This window comes from Cebus imitator, unplaced genomic scaffold (assembly GCF_001604975.1).
Source record: "Cebus imitator isolate Cc_AM_T3 unplaced genomic scaffold, Cebus_imitator-1.0 Scaffold82, whole genome shotgun sequence".
Taxonomy (NCBI): domain Eukaryota; kingdom Metazoa; phylum Chordata; class Mammalia; order Primates; family Cebidae; genus Cebus; species Cebus imitator.
In genome coordinates, this window is record NW_016107397.1 from 6037214 (window position 1) to 6061780 (window position 24567).

A 24567-nucleotide genomic window follows, 5' to 3' on the forward strand; every position below is an offset into this window, starting at 1 on the left:
GCCCAGACTGGAGTTGCAATGGCATGATCTCGGCTCACCACAACCTCCGCCTCCTGGGTTCAAGCAATTCTCCTGCCTCAGCCTCCCGAGTAGCTGGGACTACAGGCACGCACCATCATGCCCAGCTAATTTTTGTATTTTTAGTAGAGACGAGGTTTCACCTTGTTGACCAGGATGGTCTCAATCTCTTGACCTCGTGATCCACCTGCCTCGGCCTCCCAAAGTGCTGGGATTATAGGCGTCAGCCACCGCGCCCGGCCTATTCTTATTTTTATCACAGAAGAATTTTCCACTGAACGAACATACCACAGTCTGTTTGTTCATTCATAAGTAGATGGACATTCATGTCATTTACATGTTGAGGCTCTGACAAATCAAGGTGCTATAAATACATACATGCAAATCTTTGTAGGGACAAATGCCTTCATTTCTCTTGAATAAATGCCAAGGAGTGGAATGGTGAGATCATATGGGAGGTGTCTCTTTAACTTTTAAAGAAGCTGCCAACTGCTTGCTAAAGCATGAGTAGTGCATGAGGTTCCAGTTGTTCTGTCTCTTTGCCATCACTTGCTGCAGTCAGTCTTTTCCATTTTAGCCGTTCTAAAGGGTATGCAATCTTACTTTAGTTTTAATTTTTATTTCCCTAATGACTAATGATGTCAAGTCCCTTTTCATTTGCTTATCTGCATCTGTATATCTTCTGAGTTGAAATATTTATGCAAATCTTTGCCTCATTTGTATTGGGCTGTTTCTTATTATTGAGTTTTGAAACTTCTATCTTCTGAAACCAAGTCCTTTAGCAAATAAATAATTTGCAAACGTTTTCTCCCAATCCATGGCTTGACTTTTCATTATCTTGTCAAAAGAACAATGTTTGGGAGAACAATGTCTTCCAAAACACTTTAAATTTAAATTTTTTATTTTAATTTCCAAAAAGCTTTAATTTTGATAAGGTCCAATGTGTAAGTATTTCCTTTTGTGAATGATGCTTTTGGTGTCCTTTCTAACAAATCTTTGTCTAACTAAAGATTATAAAGAGTTTCTTCTAAAAGTTTTATAACTTTAGGTCCTACATTTAGGTTTATGTGCATTCTGAGTTAATTTTTACATATGGTACAAGGTATCGATCAAAGTTCACTTGTCTGTCAGTGAATAGCCAATTGTTCTGGCACCATTTAACTGCACATCTATTGAATTAACTGACCAAAGAAAAGAGACAGCAGTGGAAAGGTGGAGCAGAGACATCTCCTCTGGTGGCTGTCTCTTCCAAGAAACACTAAGAGACTTTTTTTAAACTGCCGGTGTTAACCTTATAAAAACTCCAGAAGATGGTTAAAGGTATTCAGCAACTAAAGCAAACCAGGAGAAAGTCCATTGACACAGGGCAGAATATCTTTGTGGCTTTAACTTACCCTACTTCCCCAGTCTCCCTCCTCAGTGCAGCCACAGTCTTAAAGATGACTTGTGTTCCCAGGTGGGTACCAGGATCCATGGGGAGCACAGTGCGCCTTATTCCCAAGGAACTAAGTTTACCTTGACCTAACTGGGGTTCCCCTGAAGGACTGCCACAAGTGCTTCTCTTTGTTTCACATATCTCACAATTCTATGAGGATGGACTGGTCACATATTCCTCAAAAGCAACAAAAGGCAAATGAGAACAAGCTTCTGCCATCTAGGGCAAAAACACAGTTGAGGCCAATAGTACACACGCGGAAAGCTTTGGCAGAAAAGCTGGGGAGTGAGGTTTTGGGGGAGAAGGGGCTTTGGAAAGCTTCTGTGTAGATGAGAACCCAGATAGCCATGTGCATGCTCAGGGCAGGATGTGTGCTCAGAAAGGCTGGGGAAGAACACAGGCTTTCAGCTGGGGCTGGTCTTCAGGCCCAACACAAGAAGGAAGTGAAGGCTAAGAAAGAGCTGTAAACAGCCTGGCTAGGTGTTTGTTGAAGGAGTGCCCTAGCAGAGCAAATCTGCAAAAACCTAGAGAATATTTTTTATATTTTCTTTCTTTTCTACTATTTCTCTTTTGCACATATTATTCAAAATGTCCAGTTTCCAACAAAAATTATGAAACATGGAAGGAAATAAAAACATGGCCCATTCACAGGTAAAAAAGAATGAACGGAAACTGTCAGTGAGAAAACGGACATTAGACTAATTATTAGACAAGATGTTATTTTTTTAAATTAATATTTTTTGTTTTCTTTTTTTTTTTTTGAGGCAGAGTCTTGCCCTGTCACCCTGGAGTGCAGTGGTACTATCTTGGCTCACTGCAACCTTAGCCTGCCAGGCTCAAGCGATTCTCCTGCCTCAGCCTCCCAAGTAACTGGGACTACAGGCGAGTGCCATCATACCTGAATTACTGGTGTCTAGCTCCTCTTTTTATTTGCCACACAATTTAAAATATGAATGCATTAAAAATTATAACTGTGTTAATAGGCACAAAATGTATAATGACGTAATTTGTGACAACAACATAAAGGGATGGGACTGAGCTGTATAGGAGCAGATTTTGTGTGCTGTTGAAGCTAAGCTGCTATCAATTCAAAAGTGTTATCAATTTGGGATGTTAATTGTAATCACTGTAATCACTAAGAAAACATCTAAAAATATAATCCAAAGAGAAAGAGAAGGGAATCAAAATGGCACATCAAAAAAAAATTCCTTGATTACAACCATTACAGATTATTTTGTTCCTTCTCTACTGCCACTGGTTCACTTGACTAGACTTAAACAACAACAACAACAACAACAACAAAAACCCTATCAGAATCCCAATGGCCTGTTTTACAGAAATAGGAAGGCTGATCCTTACACTTAGTTGGAATTGTAAGGAATCTCAAACAGGCAAAAAAAATTTGAAAAAAAAGACTCTCACACATCTTGGTTTCAAAACTTACTATAAAACAAAAGCTACAGTAAACAAAATGGTGTGGTACCTGCATAGGGATAGATATACAGATCAATGGGATACAGCCAAGAGTCCTAAATAAACCCAAACAAATATGGTAAACTGATTTTCAAAAAGGGTGGCAAGACAATCAACAGGAAAAGAACAGTCTCTGAAACACTGTTAATTGAGACAACTGGATATCCACATATAAAAGAATTAAGAAGGATCCTAATCTCACACCATATAAAAGAATTAATTCAAAATGGATCGAAGAGCAAGAGCTAAAACTAAAAAACTCATAGAAGACAACATAGGAAGAAATCTTCATGACCAAGGATTTGGCAATAGTTTCTTAAATATGACACCAAAAGCACAAGCAACAAAAGTAAAAAACAGATAAACTAGAATAGACTTCATCAAAATTAAAATGGAAAACTTTCATGCATGAAAGGACACTATCAAGGGAATGAAAGAAAACATACAGAATTTGAGAAAATATTTGCAGTTCATGTTATTATGACATTATTATGATTAAATGAGTGATACTGGGACAAGAAATATACAAATTAATGACAGAGAATAGAAAGCCTAAAATAGACCCACACACATACAGAGGTAGAGAGAAAAGGAAGGATCAGTGAATGAATGAAGCTGAAAAACCACAGCAATCTATAAGGAAAGCTGAAGTTGGATTCCTCCTAACACCATCCTCAAAAATCAACTCAAGATGTGTTTTAGATCTAAATGTCAAAGCAAAAGCTTAAAATATTTTTTAAAAGGTATTATTTTGATCACAGAATAAGAATTTCTAAAGACCACAAAAAGTCCTAACTCTAAAAAGGACTTAAATTTCAAACTCTAAAAAAAAACTATAAAATTTACTATATTAAAATTAGGAACCCTGTTCATCAAAAAATCCTTTTTTGTATATGTGTGATTGATTTTTTTTTTCAGTGTACCATTTTGATTCTCTCTTCATTTCCTTTTCTGCAAAATTTTTAGTGGTTACCATGGGGATTATAGTTAACATCCTAAATTTATAACAATCTAGTTAGAATTGATTCCAATTTAGCTTCAAATGCAATGGCATTTACCATTAGATACCCAACTGGCAGGAATATAAATTAGTACAACTCCTGCAGAGGGTAAGCTGGCAAGACCCATCAAAATTATAAACACATGCATTCTTTGACCCACTTTAAAAAATGTATTCTACAGATACCAGTACAACAACCACCTGCAAAATACCACAGATACAAGCTTTATTTGTTTCTGCATAAGATTAGAAACAAGCCAAATATCAATCAACAGGGGGCTGTTGAAATAAACTGTGCTAAAGCCATAAAATTTACATAGTACGAACCTAGAAGCAAGAATACATTCACTTTAATGATATGGAAAGATCTCCAAGGTACATTGGTAAGTGAAAAAAAGCAAGATGCAGAATAATGAATTTACCATGACGCCTTTGAATAATTAAAAAAAAGGGCTAGGGGACTATGCATGTGTGTGGGTGGGGGTGTAGACATGTCTACCTATCTTCCTCTAAATTTTGCTGTGAACCTCAAACTTCTCTACAAAGTCTTTAAAAAAACAAAAAAATTAAAAATTAAAGTAAATGTAAATGGGAATGAGGGGAGATACCAACATCAACAAATTCTAGAAAGATATATGAAAAAACAAGAGCCAAAAGTGCAGCTGTTACCTAGAGAAGGCAGCGGTGGAAACCAGATCAGATTCAAATGCCACAGGGAAACTTTTCAGTAGATATACTTTTTTAATGTTATGGTTTTTGAACCAAGTGAATATACTATCTATGCAAAAAATAAAATACATTTTAAAAATAGAAAAAAAGAAAAAACCTGGTAGAACTTGTAGGCTTGCTTGTATGTGGCATATCTTTTTCATGTAATATATCACAAATACCTTTCATAGTCAAATATAGTTCACCTTGATCCTTTTATAGGAACACATAAATCTCTATTTTATCGATTTACTATAATTTAGCAAAGCACATACTGACAGACATTTAATCTGTTTCCATCTCACCCTGCCAAACAATGCTGCAATAAATTCCTTTGTACATGCATATTTGCACACTTACCCAATTAGTTCCTAAAGACAAATTACTAAAAGTGGAATTGCTGGATCAAGAGTAAACATGTCTCATATTTTGATACATGTTGCCAGACTGCCCCTCCAGAAAGAACATCTTCAGCGATTTATAGCTGCACTGATCGATTTATAGCTGCACTGATCGTAGTAGATGACAGTACCAGTGACTCTCCACATGCTCACCAATCACTACCTGCTGTCATTTCTTCTCATCTTTACTTATCTGCTATCAGCTTAAGTCTGCTTTCTTTAATTTTAAATAACGAGGTTACGATGTTTACTGGCCATTTGAGTTTCTCCTTTCAGGTCCTCGGCTTATTTATTCTAGTAGCATGTTACTTTTTCTCACACATTTGTCTGTACTCTTGATATGTAACTGTTTTAATCCTGTTTGTAGTTTACAAGTATTTTTTGCGACTCTGTCAATTTGTGTGTGGTGTCTTTTTCTATACAGAATATTTCATTTTGTAAATCAGATTTGGCAATATGTTCCTTTATGGATTCTGGATTTGGTGCATGCTTGGAAAGGCCTCTCATATCCCAAGATAATAAAAATATTCTGAGTATTCTATGAAGAGAAATTTAAAATAATTTCTTCCTTTGAAGAGGAATATTAGGGTACAGGGCTTCAGTAAAACAGAAAGGGGTGTGTATATAAACAAAATTACAATGGCTGCCCAGGTCACCATGATTTCTCTCCTGCCCGCATCTGGCTGTGCTCCCATCCATCCCCCGTAGATCCCGAAGAGAAATTGTCAGTCTGTCCCCACCTTCCTGCCCAGTGATGGCTCTGCATCCTGTGACTCAGTTGAAGCCAACCAGAATGTCCCTCCAGAGGGTTTTCTTTCTGGTCCAAAGAAAGAGAGAAAGAAGCTCCTTTCCTCTGTGGCTATAAAACTACAAGGGAATGGGCGTGGAGCTACTGGCAGTCAACCTTCCTACTGAGCAGAGAAGCTGCCTGAGAGATTCAGCAGATACAAAAAGAGAAAAGAAAATCAGAAATGAATTAAAATGCTGATAGTGTTACAGGCCCTGGTTCTAGCTGTCTCCAAGGTCAACTGAACCCCTGCTCTTCCTGTGGTCGGGGTCCACGTGTTAGAAAATTCCCTTTCCCACTTAGGCTGATCTGAATTAGAATTCTGTTACTTGAAATTAATCCACGGTTGATAGACTATAGGCCTGTAAAAGCTTGGAGAAGTCTCTCAAGGTTTTTCTTAAGTATAAAGGAAAGCAAATTACCAAACAGGCAAGGATAAAATATTTTGATTTAGAGTAGGCATACTTATCTCAAGAATATGTTAGACCTTATTTTAAACTTCATTATTTTGATTGAAGTAGGATATTGTTATTCACAGAAATTAAAGCTAAAAACTACAGGTGTTTTTGGTTTTTTTTTTTAGTGTTGGAAAATCTATAAATATTAAATATACCTTACTTTACCAATATTTAAATGGAATGCACCAGCTATGTCATGTTCCATCTGGCTCTTACTTGTAGTCATACCTGTCTGCAGTGGTATCATCAGTTCGGGCGTTTATTCTGCCCTAAGCAGAACCCACAGTGTGTGTCACACCAGAAAAGGTGGTCCTAGAACCTACAGACTTACACAGTCTTCTTGTGGCAGTCTCAGAAAACCCTACTTCTTGAACCACTAGCTACATTCTATTTTTCAACAAGACATCAATTAACACAGAATCAAATCTCTATCTGAAGAAGCTTAGAAAAGTCAATCTGATTAACTTATCCAAACATTCCTCTCCTCCCCAAATGCAGGGCATCCCAGTGGAAGCCAGCAAAGTCCTACTCAGCAAGGTGAGCTGTGGCCAGAACTAGCAGAGAAACCAGCTCCAGAACAGAGCCCAGGAGTTCTGTCAAGGTGTTCAATGTCAGTGAATCAAGGAGATCCATTTTCTTTTCATACTAGACCCAGGGTCCAGAAAGGAGAAGACAAAGCCATTGCAGGAATATAATGGGCCTGACCACTAGAACTCAGCTTCACTGGGAGCAGACGGAAGAGAAACAAACCAAAGAGAAGATGGGCAGTGCCATTTTTACGATAGCAAGGCTCCCACTCTCACATCTCAGAAATAATTCACGAAAATATGGCATTAGGTTGTACAGTCTTACCTACAGAAGGCTGGAATTGTGAGGGAGCTGGTAGTGAAATATTTGGTACTGAAAGTGTGAAGACCTCTGCTGGGGACTGAACAGAGGGAGTATCTTCTGCTGGTGGTGTGAAATCTATCTCATCATCAAAATTATCTTCAAATTCCTAAAATGAAAGAGAGCAAGCATTCAAAACTACTGGCTACACTTACAATAGGAACATATTTATGCATTCATTTGAAACTTGCTGTCACAATTTTTTTTTCCTATTTGTACTTAATGTCAAGTAAAAAGCATATGTAATTGTGTTTTCTGACTCCAAACAGCAGAATACATAAGACAGGAAAATAAATTATACATATTTTATGTAATTTTTTAAACTGATAGTCTGAAGTTAAATGCAATGGAATTTACATGAACATACTCTTTTAGGCTTAAAAAAAAATTTTTTTTTTGAGACAAGGATTTGCTGTTGCCCAGGCTGGAGCACAGTGGCACAATCATGGCTCACTGCAGTCTGGACCTCTAGGGCCCAAGCAAGCCTCCTACCTCAGCCTCCTCAGTAGCTGGGACCATAGGCACACATCACCATGCCCAGTTAATTTTTTGATTTTTTTCTGTAGAAGTGGAGTCTCCCTATGTCGCCCAGGCTGGTCTCAAACTCCTGAGCTCAAACAATCCTCCCATCTCAGTCTCCCGAAGTGTTAGGATTACAGGTGTGAGCCACCGTGCCTGGCCAAGCAATTCTTTTAAAATTATTATTTACTTTTGACATGATTCTTTGCATACTGAATCAAAAGAATCATTTTTAAGTTGTATATGCATTTCTAATTGAAATGTGATTTCTATCAAAATAAATGTTAAAAGGTTCAGAAAAGTTATTTTTAAGTGGGTCCTATTTCTCTGAAAAGAGTGACAATGGAAACATTACTAAATTAGCTAGAAAAATCATCATGATCTGAATCACAAGGTCACTAAAAAACTGTGTGGCGCATAAGTGTAATTAACTTAAGCACATCTGGCTTTCCAAAGATGACAACTTTACAATTGAGGATGTGGCAGGCGCAGTGGCTCACGCTGTAATACCAGCACTCTGGGAGGCTGAGGCAGGTGGATCATTTGAACCTAAGAGCTCTAGACCAGCCTTGGGCAACACGGCAAGTCCTTGTTTCTACAAATAATAATTTTTTTAAATTTGCCAGGTGTGGAGGCATGAACTACTGGAGTAGTGCTAGCTACTTGGGAGGCTGAGGGGGAAAGATTGCTTGAGCCTAGGAAGTCAAGGCTGGATGACAGAGCAAGACCCTGTCTCAACAAACAACAACAAAAGAAGAGGATGCACCAATAAAGCTGTGGAAACCTTTTAAATGACGTTTGCCGGGAAGCTATCACAACTCTTCCTGTCACCATTCTGGGAACTGGTATACCTTGATGTCCAAGTTAATTTACCATAGACATGGCCAATTATCAAGTCATTCGTCAAGTCATCTGTTCAGATAATTAACATGTTACCCCTCCAGGCACCATAACAGAAGCTGGGAACAGATCAGTGAGCAAGACTGTTCTGCACTGAATAGTCTACAAACAACTTTCTTTTCGTTTTTCTTTTCTACCACCTCTCCTTAGCCCCCATCCAATACAAGAAAGAAACTAAGTTATAATGGTAGATTTCTCTAACACTAATGTTTCCACATGCATGTGAGAAGGCATTATTCTCATATATGTTCTCCAATGCATTAAAGGACATTATTGCTATTTGTATTGACAGAGCAGGGAGCAAGAAAAATGAGGTACTGTAACTTCAATCTGTGAGGGTATTTTTGAACAGAGGAAATTCTTCAATTTTCCTTTTGGATATTCCTAAATAGTGCTCTCTCTGTAAAATGATTTTGCCCATCACTCCTACCTTAAAATACTGCCATTCAAAATTTGGCAGCAGCATGACAAACCACTAGATATACCAACAGATGATTCTAAAGATTCAGACAGGTAATGTAGCATAAATATCAGAAAAATGGCCAGGCACAGTGGCTCACGCCTGCAATCCTAGCACTTTGGGAGGCAGAGGCAGGAAAAGCACTTGAGCTCAGGAGTTCAAGACCAGCCTTGGCAACACGGTGAAATCCTGTCTCTACAAAAAAATACAAAAATTAGCCTGGCACAATGGCATATGCCTACAGTAACCTTAGCTACTGGCAAGGCTAAGGTGGGAGGATTGCTTGAGCCTGGGAGGTTGAGGCTACAGTAAAGTGTGATCGTGCCACCGCACTCCAGCCTGGGTGACAGTGAGATACTCTGTCTGAAAAAAGAAAAGAAGAAAAATGAGATAAGCCTGGGTCACTTTTAAAGTTATGCCGCTGGCTAGCTGGATAAATGTGGGCAAGCCACCTGTGTTACCAGACTGTAGCTTCCTGGTCTGTAAAATGACTTCCACGGACCATCAGCTGTAAAACTGCACAGCTGTAAATCTAGAGAAAATCAGCAAACCACAGATGGAAATAATGGTTATGCAGTCACACAGACTCTAGAGCTGGAGAGTCCTCTAACACACTGCGGCCCCTGCACCAGCATCGCCGAGGAAAGCTTGGTAACAATACAGATTTCCGGCTCTCACAATGAACTCCCGGCATTCAATCCTGAAATTCAAAAAGCTTTGCATGATCTAAGGTAAGAATAAGGCATCATGAAATGTGAGATGGGGACTAGATTTTGGTATCAGCAACACTGATTAGGCTTTATCTTTGTCCTGAAATGGCCAGGTTTCTGTGCAAAGTCCCTCACCAAGACTCACAGGCAAGGGCCACAAACTATCTACCTACAATTGTGCCCCTATACTAGTGCAGTCAGCAGCTGCCCACAGCAGTGTCTGTAGGGGTTCTAAGGCCTAGGGACTGATGTTGTGAGTAAAACTCTACAGGTCTGGAGCAAAATCTTCTAAAGGGACTGATCTACATTAGTCTTTTCCGAACGCCCTCCTGCGTTCTCAGCCTTCTGTGTATATATGGCCAGTGCTGACCCAAGAAAACAACATATCTCTGTCTCCTCAGGGCTACCAGAAGGCTCGGGATAAAGACAGCACATAAAAACAGCTATGAGGTTCTAAAGACCAGGGCCCCATGTCCAGGGAAAACAAGGCTTTATCCAGGAGACGCCCTTCTTTTTCCCCCCGTTTGAACCACTGGCCCTCCAGACTCCTGAGCCAGCCCTGTGCAGTCAGCAGGGCTCGACATTAAGAACCATTTTCTCTGCACACTGTATTCCTTATAACAAGTATTTACAGAGCCCGAATGCACTCCAGCAGACATGCAGTAAGTTCCAGAGGCCTTCCCGGCTGGTTCACTGGTAGACTCTACTGTCTGCTGCTACAACCAGATCTTCTCTATTACCCTTCCTGGCCAGGACTTTACCATCCGCAGCCTTCTCCTCCCTTCTTCTTTCACAAAACACACTGGGGGATCCCTTTGCCTCAGTAATCTCAATGACCACAAATTTACCAGCCTATAGAAGTTTGGGGGCGGAGGGGAACAACCAACCTGCTCTTCTTCATAGGCCTTATGGAAAGTGAATTTAATCATCACACTCCACTCCTCACTCAGCAAAAACCTAAACTTACCACGGGCAAGTGGTTACTGTCAATGATGGACGCACAGTGAACTACGGCTGGCGCACCAAATCCAGACCTCCTATTTGTGTAAAGAAAATCTTACTGGCACAAAGCCAAGACCATTTTTTAACAGTGTCTGTCCTGGCAGAGATGAGCTGCTGTTTTGGAAACCGTATGGCCAACAATATTTACTATTCACTAAGGCAGAAAATATTTACTATTTAGCCATTAGGAGAAAAAACTCTGATCTCTGCTCCCAAAGGACTGTGATATCTAGTTATTGCATTGAAAAACATATCAGAAGACCATTTTAAATGTTCCTACCCTCTGTGCTCACCTTAAAGTCTATTTCTGGGTCCTTACAGCAGGATACACAGTTTGCAATTAACACTATTAATATTATTAAACTGCACACACACAGGATCACGAAAGATGAGGAAACTTCTGCAGCAGGTGGTGCCTCCCCTGAAAAGAGAGATAAATATTAAAAACATGTACATTCCAAAATAAACTTTAAGTAGTGAATCAATAAATTCTCCTCTACATACAAATGGGTGCGCAGGTTAATAAAATAATGCTTGAGATAAAGCTGATGATCCATCCAGGATAAGAAGTTGTTGTTTCCTGTGAAATAAGTTAGATTTACAGTGGAGTTAGAGAGACAAAAAAGAGAGTTCACACACACCCTTCACCCAGCTTCCACTAATGTTAACATCATACAGTACCATGGTACACTGATCAAAACTAGGATAGTAAAGCTGGTAACAATGAGATGAACTGGACTTCAGGCTTTACCCAGATTTTACTATATTCTCACTGAAGTCCTTTTTCCTTTTCAGGATTCACTCCAAGCTACCCATGTTGCATTTAATCACCACGTGCCCCTCATCTTTTCCAGTCTGACAGTTTCTTGTCTTTCCTTGTGTTTCTTAACTTTGACACCTTTGAAGAGTGCTGGTCAGTTAGTTTGCAGAATGTCTCTCAATCTGGGTCACCCAATGTCTTCTCAGGATTAGACCAAGGTTGTGGTTGCCTGGAAAGGAGCTAGAGAATTCCAGGGGGGTGAATTGTCCTGCTTGCACAGCAGGGCACATGACCTACTCCTGGTAAGGTGACCTCTGATCCTGTGGGCCAGGTGGTTCCCACTAGGCGTCACCAAACCACTGCAGGCCCACCTTTCCCTTATCATACTCTATTCCTTGAGAGCAGTGCTGGCCCACAGGGAAGGGATGTAAGCTGGAGGGAGGAGTGCTAGAGTCTGCAGACACAGCTTACAAACTCTCCAGTAATTAGTAATATGTGAGGAAGAAACTTTGAGGGCAATGCAACTGCCCTGTTTCTCCTTCAGGTCTTGGGCACCAGTTTTTGCATTGGTCAGTGCATCTTGCCTACAGCAATACATACTGTGATGTCTGGAAGGCGATTTTCTATTTCCCTTGTTTCTTCTACATTTGTTATTTAGAATTGGTAAGGAAGACTGGTCGCCTCTCCTCCCCTTATTTATTTTATTCAGTCATGTATACACTTTATTTATGGATATTTATTCTCTGGGTTGTAATCCAAAGCCATCATCATATATTTTATGGCTCAAATGGTTCCAGCCTTGTCCACTGGGAGCTGTCAAGGTGACCCCTGGATCTTTTTGGTACACCCCATCCTTCCCTTTGTCTCCAATGTTTCCTTACTTCTGGGTACTACAGGAAGCTCCAGCCTCCTCATATTTTCCCTACTGTGCTTGGGGACCAGCCAGTGCTCCAAGGACCAGCCAGTGCTCCAAGGAGCCCTGGTCATAATAAGCAGTGAAGGAGGTGGTCTGCAAACTACAGCCTGCGTGCGGCCCGCTGTTGCGTGGGGGACCTCCCCCCACTCCCTGGAGAATAATGATTTCTGTATCTTTAAGAGGCTATTTAAAAAAAAAGAAAAAGGAAAAAAAAAAAAAAGAATATGCCAAGGATACTGCCTGTGAGCCACAAAGCCTAAAATATTTTACCGCCTGGCCTTTTCCCATCCCTATCTAGAGCATAAAGATTTTTACATCTTATTTTTAGCAAGTTCTTCATTATCCGGAAAACATCTTATTCAACTAGGGTAGTTGAGAACCTTTTCTTTGTTAGAGCAAACTGTTAAAGTCTCAGCTACTGGAGTTTTACTGAGAAATAAACTTTTCCTTAAAATCCTCATCTATGGCAGGCAGTGAGCATGCCTATAATCTCAGCATTCTGGGAGGCAAAAGTGGGATGATCGCTTGAGGAGTTAGAGACCAGCCTGGGCAACAAAGTGAAACTTCATCTCTACAAAAAATAAAAATAAAAATTAGCTGGGAGTGGTGGCACGTGCCTGAAGTCCCAGCTACTCACGAGCCTGAGGTGGGAGGATGGCTTGATGCCAGGAGGAGGAGGCTGCAGTGAGCTGTGAGCACATCACTGCACTCCAGTCTGGGTGACACCGCAAGACTCTGTCTCAAAACACAAAAATAGATCCTCATCTATGGCTAACTAAGTGTTCAAATGCACCAAAAGGAAGGCAGAGAGATAAATTAACGAGGCTACTTTTTTCTTAAATGAAGCTAGGGTACTTGAAGAAAAGAAAAACTAACCCAAACTCCTAGGAGAGCAAAACACATTCTTGAATCTAAAACAAGCTTCAGTGAAGATCCGGGAAGTCTAAAATGAACTGCAAACAGAAATAAGTTCTTTTTCAATAACAAAAGGTCCCTTTGTGAAAGCAATGCTGAAACACCATTGTTACAACTGTGCTTAAGAATAATATAGTTAACCAAGGGGTGTCGTGAATCTCCAAGTTCTCAATCAACAAAGTCTAAAACAGAGGAAAGCCCATACATTTACCACATGAGGTAACTTGGTGCTTCCTCTAGAAACCAATCTGGAGGAAGTCAACTTTCACTGAGAAAAAGAATTCCCTAACTACAGACACACTTGTGTCCATTTGGAAAGCCTAAACTAAGTGAGGAGCTTGAGCCACTGACAGCCAGTTCTTATGACTGAAGACCAAGAGAAACGATTTTCTTCTCTCTCTCCTTGCAATGAGCTGTCCACTCATCCAGACAGGTAAAGCCTGTGCTTCTTTCCTGGAATTTCTTCTTTTTTTTCTATTAAGAGATGGGGGTCTCACTATGTTTTCCAGGCTGGTCTTGAACTCCTGGGTCTCGAGCTCCTTGCAATCCTGAGATTGCAAGCATAAGCCACCGCACCAGACCACTGGGACTGATTCTGAAGAACTGTGCTTCACTGCCGATTCACATAATAAAAATCAAATTTGACTCCTGAGGATTATATAGCAAAGCACTTTCACATACATTTTTTTAAAATTGATTTTTTAAGACACATCTGGATTGTAAGGGAGAATAAAAAGAAAAACTCATACGTAGTTTGTCCACTGCATCTCTGAATTTCAGGTGCATCTCACACTTCAAACCAAATTAGTTTTAACTGGCAGCATTTTTTCTTTTAAATGGTACAAAAATAAAGGTCTGACTTATCATCAACCTCATCTGACATTTGATAAAATACAGTATTATTTCATTTGGTCATCACAACACCTTTGAGGTAATATGACCAGCTCCACGTCACAGATGAAGACCCTGATATGCCCATGAACCCAGGTAGGACAGTGTCAGGCCAGCCTGAGTTTAAGTGTGCGGAGTGCAAGCTCTCTCTCTTTCCATGAGACCCCACTACTCTGCCTCAACGTGGTTAACTATTAACACTTAAAAACAGCCCACTGTCCTTTGAACCCAAGTCTGTCACTAATTAGGGTAGTTCATACTTCTTCAAACTCTGCAAAGTTGATCTTGAATTCCTTTTTCCTCTCTTTCACCCAGAGTTTTTGTTGTTTCTTTAATCATCACAAACTACCCATTTATTATAAAACTGGATAAGGACTGTATGAACGCCAGCCCAATTATATGATTCATGAAAGTGTCCTCTGTGAGTCACTAGATAGGCATGAAGAGTCATAACCAGGTTAAGAACAATGAACTATGCCAAGCTTTGCCCTAGCTTTTTGCTGTACTTACTTCTGCTAGGGGCTGCAGGGGCACCTACTCCCCCTTACTTAGATTTCCTCAATGTGAACCACGTCTATCCACCCTCAGCATCTAACTGTCCCATTAAAACTACTGCCTGAGAAATTTACTAGGTAGCTTCAAGGACTGTAGACATTTTTAGTTATCCCTTTTTAAAACTTTACTTACAGTATTTTTCTTTTGATGAATCCAAAAGCACTGTGCTTAAAGAAAACTCTATTTAGCAATGAAAAAAAAAGACTTCCATAAAATGAGGAAATCAAATATAGGCTGGAAGGTGAGATGAGTTTGCAAAAACCACAAAGGGGAAGTAAATTCTACACATGAGGAACCACAAATAAAATCCCCATACCACTGTGGTCAAACTAGAAACCAGGCCCTGACATGGTTGCTGACTACAGCCATTAAAACCCAATGAAGAAAGGCAGTTTTAACACTGCAGCCTACAGCACTGAGAAGTGCAGAAATCAAGCTAGTCATCTACTAAAGAACATCAAGAACAGGTGTTGCCATACATTTAGGCAGCTTTTCCCAACACAAATTGAGAGCCAGCACAACTTGAGGTCTGGAGTACTACGTATGCTTCCCCCAAGACACTGATTAAAAAATACCCAGCATCTCTACAACACATTCTGTGAGTTTTCGTTTACTAGTTTTCAAAGCATTTTAATAGCTATCTAGAACTTGATTTAATAAGCAGAAAACTTGGGAAACTCTACAAGGTAGGTACCTATTATCTGTTTTAGAAACAGGTAATTTAGAGAATGCAATTTCTCAGTAATGACTCAGAGTAAGCCAGGAATACCACCTATTAATTCAGCCATTATAACTCCAACCCAATTATCCGATTCATGATCTCTAGAACCTCAAATGAAACTGGACCCACATGTAATTAACTGAAGAGTTGTCTGTGAAACCATTTTTGGATTCAATAAAAAAAATTCAAAGGCCACAGATAAAAAGAAATGATGATCAATGTCTAGATCCGTTAGGGATTACAAAATGCTGGATATTCCAATGTTGTCAGTCCTTGTTCAGTCACTAGTGGATATACTTTTATAAACAGAAATTTCCTCACACTTACTATTCGGTTACCCAGTGGTTCAAGTCATAAGGAAAAGCCAGACTAGATACTTAAATCTTTCTCTTTACCAGTTTTTTAAAAACGAGTTAGTTCACTAGCACCCTCTGGCAGTGAGCGATTTGGAGAGCTGCTGTCACTGTTCTGTGATATCATTATGAGCTAATGGATTTAAAGCACCCATTGTGGTTGTTCTGATTGATACTCACATTGTCCTATCTTTGGCAAGCAGGGCCTCTAAAGGGGTTTGCTCCCAAGCCCTCCAACAGAGTCCCAGCAGGCCACGGTGGAATTCTTGTTTCCTGGGATGTTCCAGGCTCATCTTTTATAGTTTTGTTTGAGACCTCCTATCGATTATTTCCCCAAAGAGCCTTGGTTTCCTTTAAGGTGAACTGCCAATGTAAAGACCTCAATTTCAGGAAGTAGAGCTGCTTACTCACTGCCGGTGTTACAACTACCTTAGCAAACAATTTGTCACAGTTTTGGAACATTGAGCTTGGTACCCCTGTGGTCTAAGCATTTTCCCTCTCGGGGTAACAGCAATCAGGAAACTATGTCCAGTGGGTGAAATCCCACTCATAGTTTTTGTTTTTGTATGGCATGAAAGCTAAGAATTAAGAATCCACGTTTTTAAATCGTTTTGATATCCAAAATAATATTTTATGACACATCAAATTTACATCAATAACTGATAACACAGAAACAAAGACATCATGTGTCTCCTGACGGAAAAACACACCACCACCTATGAAACAGTACTGCCCAAAACAAGCAAACAAAAACAGAATATCAAACCAAGCATCTACATCCAAATGTCAATGTGTAGAAAACACCTTGAATAGTGAAACATGTTAAATATCACTGCAAGAATGTCGTCAGCAAAATACAGGCTATGAAAAACACTTGGGGAGTAAAAACCTAGGAAATTGAAAAAAGGAAAGAGATCAAGAGACCGAGGGTGGCAAACATTAGGAGACTTAGAAGATCTACCCACTAACTCCAACATATGGATGTTATTTGAATCATGATTCAACCTATTTTAAAACTTACGACATTTCAGGCTATCAGAAATCTGAACATTGAATAAATAACTGACCATATTAAGAAAATGCAATTCATTTCTCCTAGGAGTGATAATGGTCATGTGGTTGTTTTTAAATGTAGTCCTTATTTTTTGGAGATAGTGACCTACTTAATGATGTCTGGAATTTGCTTCCAAACAGCACGAGGCGTAGAGGAAGTGGATGGAGGCAGCATGAAGAAAGATGGGCCGCAGCTAATTCAGGCTGGGTGGAAGCTGTGTGGGAATTCATTACAGTATCTATGTCTTGCATGCTTGAAGCTTTCATTTATCAAATAACTTTTCCCATGCATTAAATAGAAAGTTTAAATAAAAAAAACAGATACCATAATTTATAATCCATATTCTTGTCTACTCTTGATAAGGGCATTCATGTGCTAGGGCTGCCATAACCAAGCATCACAAACTGAATGACTCAAACGACCAATATTTATTCTGTTTTGGAAGCTACAAGTCCAAGATCAAGGTGTCAGCAGGACTGGTTCCTTCTGAGGGCTGTGGTGGCAGTATCTATTCTAAACCTCTCCTTGCTTCTGGTAGCTCGCTGCCTTTTCCCTAAGTCTCTTCCCATCATCTCCCCTCTACGTATGTCCGTGTCCGAATTCCCCCTTCTTATATATAAGGACAGCAGTCACTCTGGATTAGGACCCACCCTCATGACTGCATTTTCACTTGATCATCCACATATAGACCCTCTCTCCAAATAGGGTCACATTCTGAGGCACTGGGGTTAGGGTTTCCACGCATGAATTTGGAGGGAACACAATCCAACCCATCTCTAGGATAGATGTTTAAATGAAAATAAGGAAAAACAAGAGCCAGAGACCAGTAGGTGCACCTGTCAACAGCAGTTGTCTGCAAGGATGGAAACGAAGTGGCGGGGGGACAACAGTCAGAGATGCTATATCCTTTCCTACTTGCTGAATTTTGTACCCCAGGCTTCTCACCATCTTTAACCTAATGTCAAAACTCCTTAACAAGGCTTCAACATCCATCATTGCCTGGCTACTCCTGAGCTCTCCAGCCCCGACTCCCATCACTCCTCCCCAGCTCTCTACTACAAGCTACAATGACCCTCTCTCCATCCTTCCAGATGGATCTTCTGCCACTTCATTCTTGTATCTTCCCCTACCCAGAGACGCTACCATGACACCACCCCGCCCAACCCATTCATCCCTGCCCACCAGAGCTCAACTCGGAAACCATCCTTGAAGCCCATGGATGGAGTACCTGCCTGTGCTCCCCCAATTACCCTGCAACACCCCATGGAATCTGTCCATATTGTAAATACCCATATGCCTTCCCTACTAGGCTACATGATGAATGGTGTCACGGGCCGGGCTTGTATAATCCACCAATGACTCCCCAGAGCCTGGCCCAGCGCCTAGCATTCAGGTAGAAGTCGGGGATAAGGAAAAAGAGAAAAAAGTCAGAGAGAGAGAAATGAAGGGGCATGAGCAAGTCAGGGAAAATAAGCAAGCAAGGGAATACAGGAAAACTAACCATACAGGAAAAAAAAATACAGGAAAAAAAAAAACACACAGAAAGAGACCATAACCAACCTACTGAATCACGGAATAAACTTATGGGCTAAGCACAGCAGCTCACACCTGTAATCCCAGTGCTTTGGGAGGCTGAGGTAGGAGGATCACTTGAGTGCAGAAGTTCAAGACCAGCCTGGGCAACATAGTAAGACGTCATCTCTACAAAAAATGTGGAAAATTAACCAGGCATGGTGGCACACACCTGTAGTGTGTACTTGGGAGGTTGAGGCAGGACATTCACCTAAGCCCAGGAGGTCAAGGCTGAAGTAAGCTACAATCATACCACTGCACTCCAGCCTGGGCAACAGAGTGAGACTCTATCTCCAAACAAACAAAACAAAACAAAAATGAATAAACTTATGGGCCATGTACGGCAACTCACACCTGTAATCCCAGTGCTTTAGGAGGCTGAGGCAGGTGAATTGCTTGAGCTCAGGAGTTCAAAACCAGCCTGGATCTCTACAAAAAAAAAATACAAAAAATTAGCTGGGCATGGTGGCATAAGCCTGTAGTCCCAGCTACTCAAGAGGCTGAGGTAGGAGGATGGCTTGAGCCTGGGACGTTGAGGATGCAGTGGTCCATGATCGTGCCATTGCACTACAGCTTGGGTGACAGCCTGCGTGACTGAATTAGACTCTCTCAAAAAAAAAAATAATAATAAACTTATGTTTTCAGGGTCAAACAAATAAGATTATAAGAGAAGCACTACTTCAATAACTTTACACTCTTACTTGGCACCGTTTTTCCACTATTAGCATACATTGTATTGGGGTGGTGAAACGCTTATTCCCCAGGTCTCTAAGAACTCCCACAAACGTACCCACTTTCCTTCAGCTGCGTAACTAAGGTATTTTATTAAAAAATACATTCTCTCAAAAAGTGGATTTCCTCCAATTTATGTTCTCTCTCAAAAATGGGTGTTTACCCACATGCACCACATTCCTGCATAGCCTCATCTCCCTGAAAGCCATCAGAGCATTCTACTCAGTGCTAGCAAAGCGAGACTCCAAAGGCACCCTCTTCCCCAGGGAGCCGTCAGAGGTGCAGGACTGAGAAGAAAGCCCCACACACAGGCAGAGCCACAGCCCTTGGACCTCTACACCAACATTCGTTTAGGAACAAAACAGGAATCTTAACTGGTGCCATCTAAGATGTGATTTAAATGTGTTTTAGTCTGAACACTGCGTGTGTTAGTTTGCTAGGGCTGGTAAAACAAAATAATACAGACTGGGGCTTAAACAACAGAACCTGACTTTCTCATAGTTCTAGAGTCTAGAAGTCCAAAACCAGGTGTTGGCAGGGCTGGTTTCTCCTGAGGCCTCTCTCCTTGGCTGCGGACAGCCATCTTCTCCCTGCCTTCTCAAAGGTCTTTCTTCTGTGTGCATCCCTGGTGTCTCTATGTGTATCTAAGTTTCCCCTTTTTAGAAGGACACCAGTCAGAATGGACTAGGGCACGCCCTTAGGGCTTCATCTTAACTTATTCACCTATTTAAAAGCCCTATCTCCAAATACAGTCACAGTTTGAGGTACCTGGAGCTGTACAACTCAGCCCCTAGCACTGTGTCAATTTACTCATCTTTTCACCCTTTTAAGTTTTTATTTTTAAGGGTACAAATAGGTGTACATATTTATGGCGTATGTGTGACACTTTGATAGAGGGATATGAAGTGTAATAACCACATCAGGGTATTTGGGGTATCTGCCACCACAAGCATTGATCATTTCTTTGTGTTAGGAACACTCCAATTCCACTCCTTTAGTTATCTTAACATATACAATAAATAGGTCAATGTATTTTTTTTTTTTTTTTTTTTTTTTTTTGAACGAGTTTTTTTTTTTTTTTTTTTTTTTTTTTTTGAGACGGAGTTTCGCTCTTATTACCCAGGCTGGAGTGCAATGGCGTGATCTCGGCTCACCGCAACCTCCGCCTCCCGGGTTCAGGCAATTCTCCTGCCCCAGCCTCCTGAGTCGCTGGGATTACAGGCACGCGCCACCATGCCCAGCTAGGTCAATGTATTAATTGAAGAAAGCCAGTACCCCTGGCAGGGGTCCATCCTTGACAGCATAGGCATGAGCATGAGGGCATCCTGCCTTCTCACTGGGAAAGCAAGTGTACAGCAAGGCTCAGGTCCTCACACATCTCGCCTGTTTTCCGTTTTGCCCAGACTCTCTCACCTCAGAAATTTGCATAACAGAATTCTGTGCCCACTTAAAAGTTAACAATGGTGGCTACTTAGACAAAGAAAACTCATAGAACTGAGGGAAGCTCAGGGTCCCAACCTTCTAAATGGTTCACATAAAGCCCATCTCTAAGACACATCATTTGGGCCTTTTTCTCTTAGTATGTTAGGACCTCTACGTCCGCCTTCCTCTTTCAACACACTGACAGTGCTAGTTAGCACTGCAGCCCAGAGACAATAAAATGAATCATCATTACACTACTTGGGGAAAAAATGTGAACAATCAATTATTGCAGATCACACATTTTTATTTAACACCTGAAACTTATGAACCCATCTATCATCAAGGTTTCCTGTACACAGAATTTTAAGTCACAAAATGTTTTCCTTGTCATAATATAACAATACATCTATTTATAAGAACATTAAATAACCTAGAATCTCCCTAAGGTATTCTAATATTGGAAAGGAAAGGGGAAATGAAGCATGGCACTAAATATACTCAACTACACAGAACAGAAAATAATGCACTGATGATCCAGTTGATGAATCAGAGATTCCACAAAGACCCCTAAGCCTGAATATCAACAGCCTAGAAAAACAGATCTCACTGTGTGCTCATCACAGACAGGGAAGTGTTCCTCTTGCTCAAAAGTGATTTTCAAGGTCAGCCAGCCCAACTGCTCTCTCACACTTGCAGAAAGGTTATATAATTTGAGTGCTAATTAAATACCTGTGAATGAGATCATTTTATACGAAGCTGCTGGTTTCTCTCGGTCTATTCCACTAAAATTTGTTATCGAAGAGTCATTTCATTCCTGTTTTAAAACACTAGGATGGAGACTACCACAGAAAAGCTCATCTAAGGTAGCACGGTGTGGCCAAAAGAATGTTGGGCTTGAACGACTTCTGCGGGACCACTGGGCCCCCACACCCCAAGAAATAATGGGCTGGATGTCCGTGAACTGGAGTCTCAGTTAAGCTGTTGGCATAGCTAAGTTGTGGAATCATCCACAGCGCTTCCACGTTTGTAACAGCTTTGAACAGTGGTTCCACAGTCCAGGAAGCCAATGCAAGAACAGGAAGCATCTAGTCCTGGAAGGAGACACACACAGCCAGGTTCCCAGGGCTGCATCCCCACAACTATCCCTTCAATGGACCACCAACGTCTAGGGGAACGATATTCTGCTTTGCCACACAACTTCCCATGGAAATCTACAGAGATGTGCAGCCAGCTACTGGCAGTACTAGATTCGCAACCCTTAGCCAATCCTACTTCTGTACAACACAGCCCAAAGGATGGAGAGGCGCCCTAAATGTCCACTCCTTACTTCCCATGGAGGTCAGGTCTTAAATAGCCTAGAAAAACATGTCTACTTTTTATTTAAAATCTCCAACAATCCCTTGATGGAGTCTGTGTTCTCAGAGCCCTTCTAGCTTCCTAAAGCCTAAGTTCTTGCAAATATAACTGAAATGCGATCTTAGGCAACGTATCCTTCAAAGTTCTCGCGTAGAGAGAAAGTACATGGTGGTGGTGTTGCAGCGGGACTGGCCGCAAGAGACAGCTGGGCATGGGTTTGGGGGGACAGAATTCATTACACTCTTCTCTCTACTTCTGTGTATGTTCAAAATTCTCTACAATGAAGTTTTAATTTTTAAGTACTATCTTCAAAACTAAGTCAGAAACTGCTTGCAACTGTGACCTTGAGAAGGTTCTATAGCACAAAGGCAAGATCATTGAGGGTTTCCTGTTGATAATGCTGCAACTGGATGTCTTTACATCATACAGAAAAATAAGCCCAAAGACAATTCAGTATGTAATTAGGTGCTTCCAGATACTCAGGTATCCAGCCCAAGATAAAAGACCTCCAGATAGTTAAGAGGGTTATGGGACAGCGGAGTCACCTACTGAAATGGCTGTATAGTCACCCTACTGTGAAGCCCACCAGTTAGAAAGCCACATCTAACACATTCATTCATTCAACAAACATTTACTAAGCATCTTTGATAAGACAGGTGCTGCCATAGGTTCTGAGAATACAGAGGTGGAAAAAAAAAGCAAAGTCCGTGCACACAGGGCAGGCAATAAGCAACTAAGTAAATACATGATACCTCAGATGGCGAGAAGCAATAGCGAAAAATAAAACAAGGGACTGGGGAGGCTGTTGTTTTACATGGAATGACCAGGGAACACATTTCTGCTATTACAACTAACTCATGCAACAAATGATAGTGATTTAGTCCCAGGAGGGTTATAAAAATAGTCAATATTTACATAGTGCCTACAATGTTCCAGGCAGTTTCCTAAACTCTTCCAATTCCATAACAACTCTTTGAGGTAGGTAGTATCATTAGTCCCATTTTAAGTTACTTTATTTTTTTTTTTTTTCAGAGACAGTCTTGCTCTATTGCCCAGGCTGGAGTCAGTGGTATAATGGTAGCTCACTGCAGCTTTGAACTCCTGGGCTCAAGCAATCTTCCCACCTCACCCTCCCAAGTAACTGGGACTACAGGTGTGCACCACAAGGCCCAGATAATTTTTTCATATTTTGTAAAGACAGGGTCTCACTATATTGCCCAGGCTGGTCTCCACCTCTTGGCCTCAAATGATCCTCTCACCTTGGCCTCCCAAAGTGCTGAAATGACAGGCAAGGGCCACCGCCCTTGGCTAATTTTTTAAAATTACTTTGTAGGATGGACTCTGTGTTACCTGGGCTTGTCTCAAACCCCTGGCCTCAAGTGATTCTCCCCGCCCTGTCCTCCCAAAGTGCTGGGACACAGTCATGAGCCACCGTGCCTAATGAACCCCATTTTAAAATGAAGAAACGGAGCACTGAAGAGGCAAAGTACTTCTCCAAGGTCAGACACTACATGGTGAGGCTCAGAGTGCAAGCTCTTGCCGCTCCATGACAGCGTAGGGGACGAAAGCAGGCGGAGCCAGGACTTACTGGCAGATGTGTGGTAAAGCTGGAAGGAAAAGGGGCATGGAGGACACCTCCAATCTATTTATTAACTCCCTTCTCTGAAACAGAAACAGACTTTGAGTACCATCTGACATTTGAAAAACCTCTTGGGTAAAAGACAGTGCCCAACCCAAACAGATCCAAAGGAACCTGAGGGAAAGAGACAATGCAGGGATTAAAAAATAATAAAAACAACAACTATAACATTCTCAGAAATCAGAAGAGACAGTATACTCATGAGAAGAAAGATGCTATTTAAAATATAGGGGGAGGAGGCCTCCAGGAAATCAAATGAAACTGAACAAAATACTTGTGTATAGCAGAACACAGACAAAAAAAATCAACAGAAGTAGAAGCTCATTCTAAAACATCCAACAATCTGCTGATAGAAGCTTTAGATGGAAAGAACAAAGAAAAGGAACAGAAGACAATTCTTCCCAAAAAGTGTGTGCATGTATACACATACATGAGTATGTCTCTCTGTGTGTGTGTGTGTGTGTGTGTGTGTGTGTGTGTGTGTATGAAAATTTTCCGGAACTAAAGCACACAACTTTCAAGGTTCAAAGGGCCCACTGTACATCCATGTTGATTAATGAAATGAATGTAAAGACATTCATACCAAGGCACAGTTTTACAACTGTTCAGAATCTAGACACAGAGGAAGTCGGAAAAGCTTCAGACCTCTCCATAGGCTGGACAGTGGCCATAGAGACACCACTGCAAGACTGGCATAGGGCACAAGGGTTGCAGAACACAACAGCCAAACACCCAGAGAGGAGACTTAAGATCCTGCCGAGAAGCATGGGATAAATTAATGATGTGTTCATAAAAAACTAATAAGAGGCCGGGCGCGGTGGCTCAAGCCTGTAATCCCAGCACTTTGGGAGGCCGAGGCGGGTGGATCACGAGGTCAAGAGATCGAGACCATCCTGGTCAACATGGTGAAACCCGGTCTCTA

The 24567-nt window shown here is 41.0% G+C and overlaps 1 protein-coding gene across 2 annotated transcripts in view; it reads right to left on the minus strand.

Annotated features, from left to right (window-relative positions):
* The window catches only part of LMTK2 (lemur tyrosine kinase 2), a 98224-nt gene that overhangs the window by 57455 nt on the left and 16202 nt on the right, over positions 1-24567 (minus strand). For both annotated transcript variants that reach the window (XM_017533722.2, XM_017533721.2), the window contains exons 2-3: positions 11053-11180; positions 7133-7277 (exon numbers count right to left, since the gene is read on the minus strand). In XM_017533722.2, coding sequence (XP_017389211.1) covers positions 7133-7277; positions 11053-11180 — 273 coding nt within the window. The remainder of the gene's footprint in view (positions 1-7132; positions 7278-11052; positions 11181-24567) is intronic.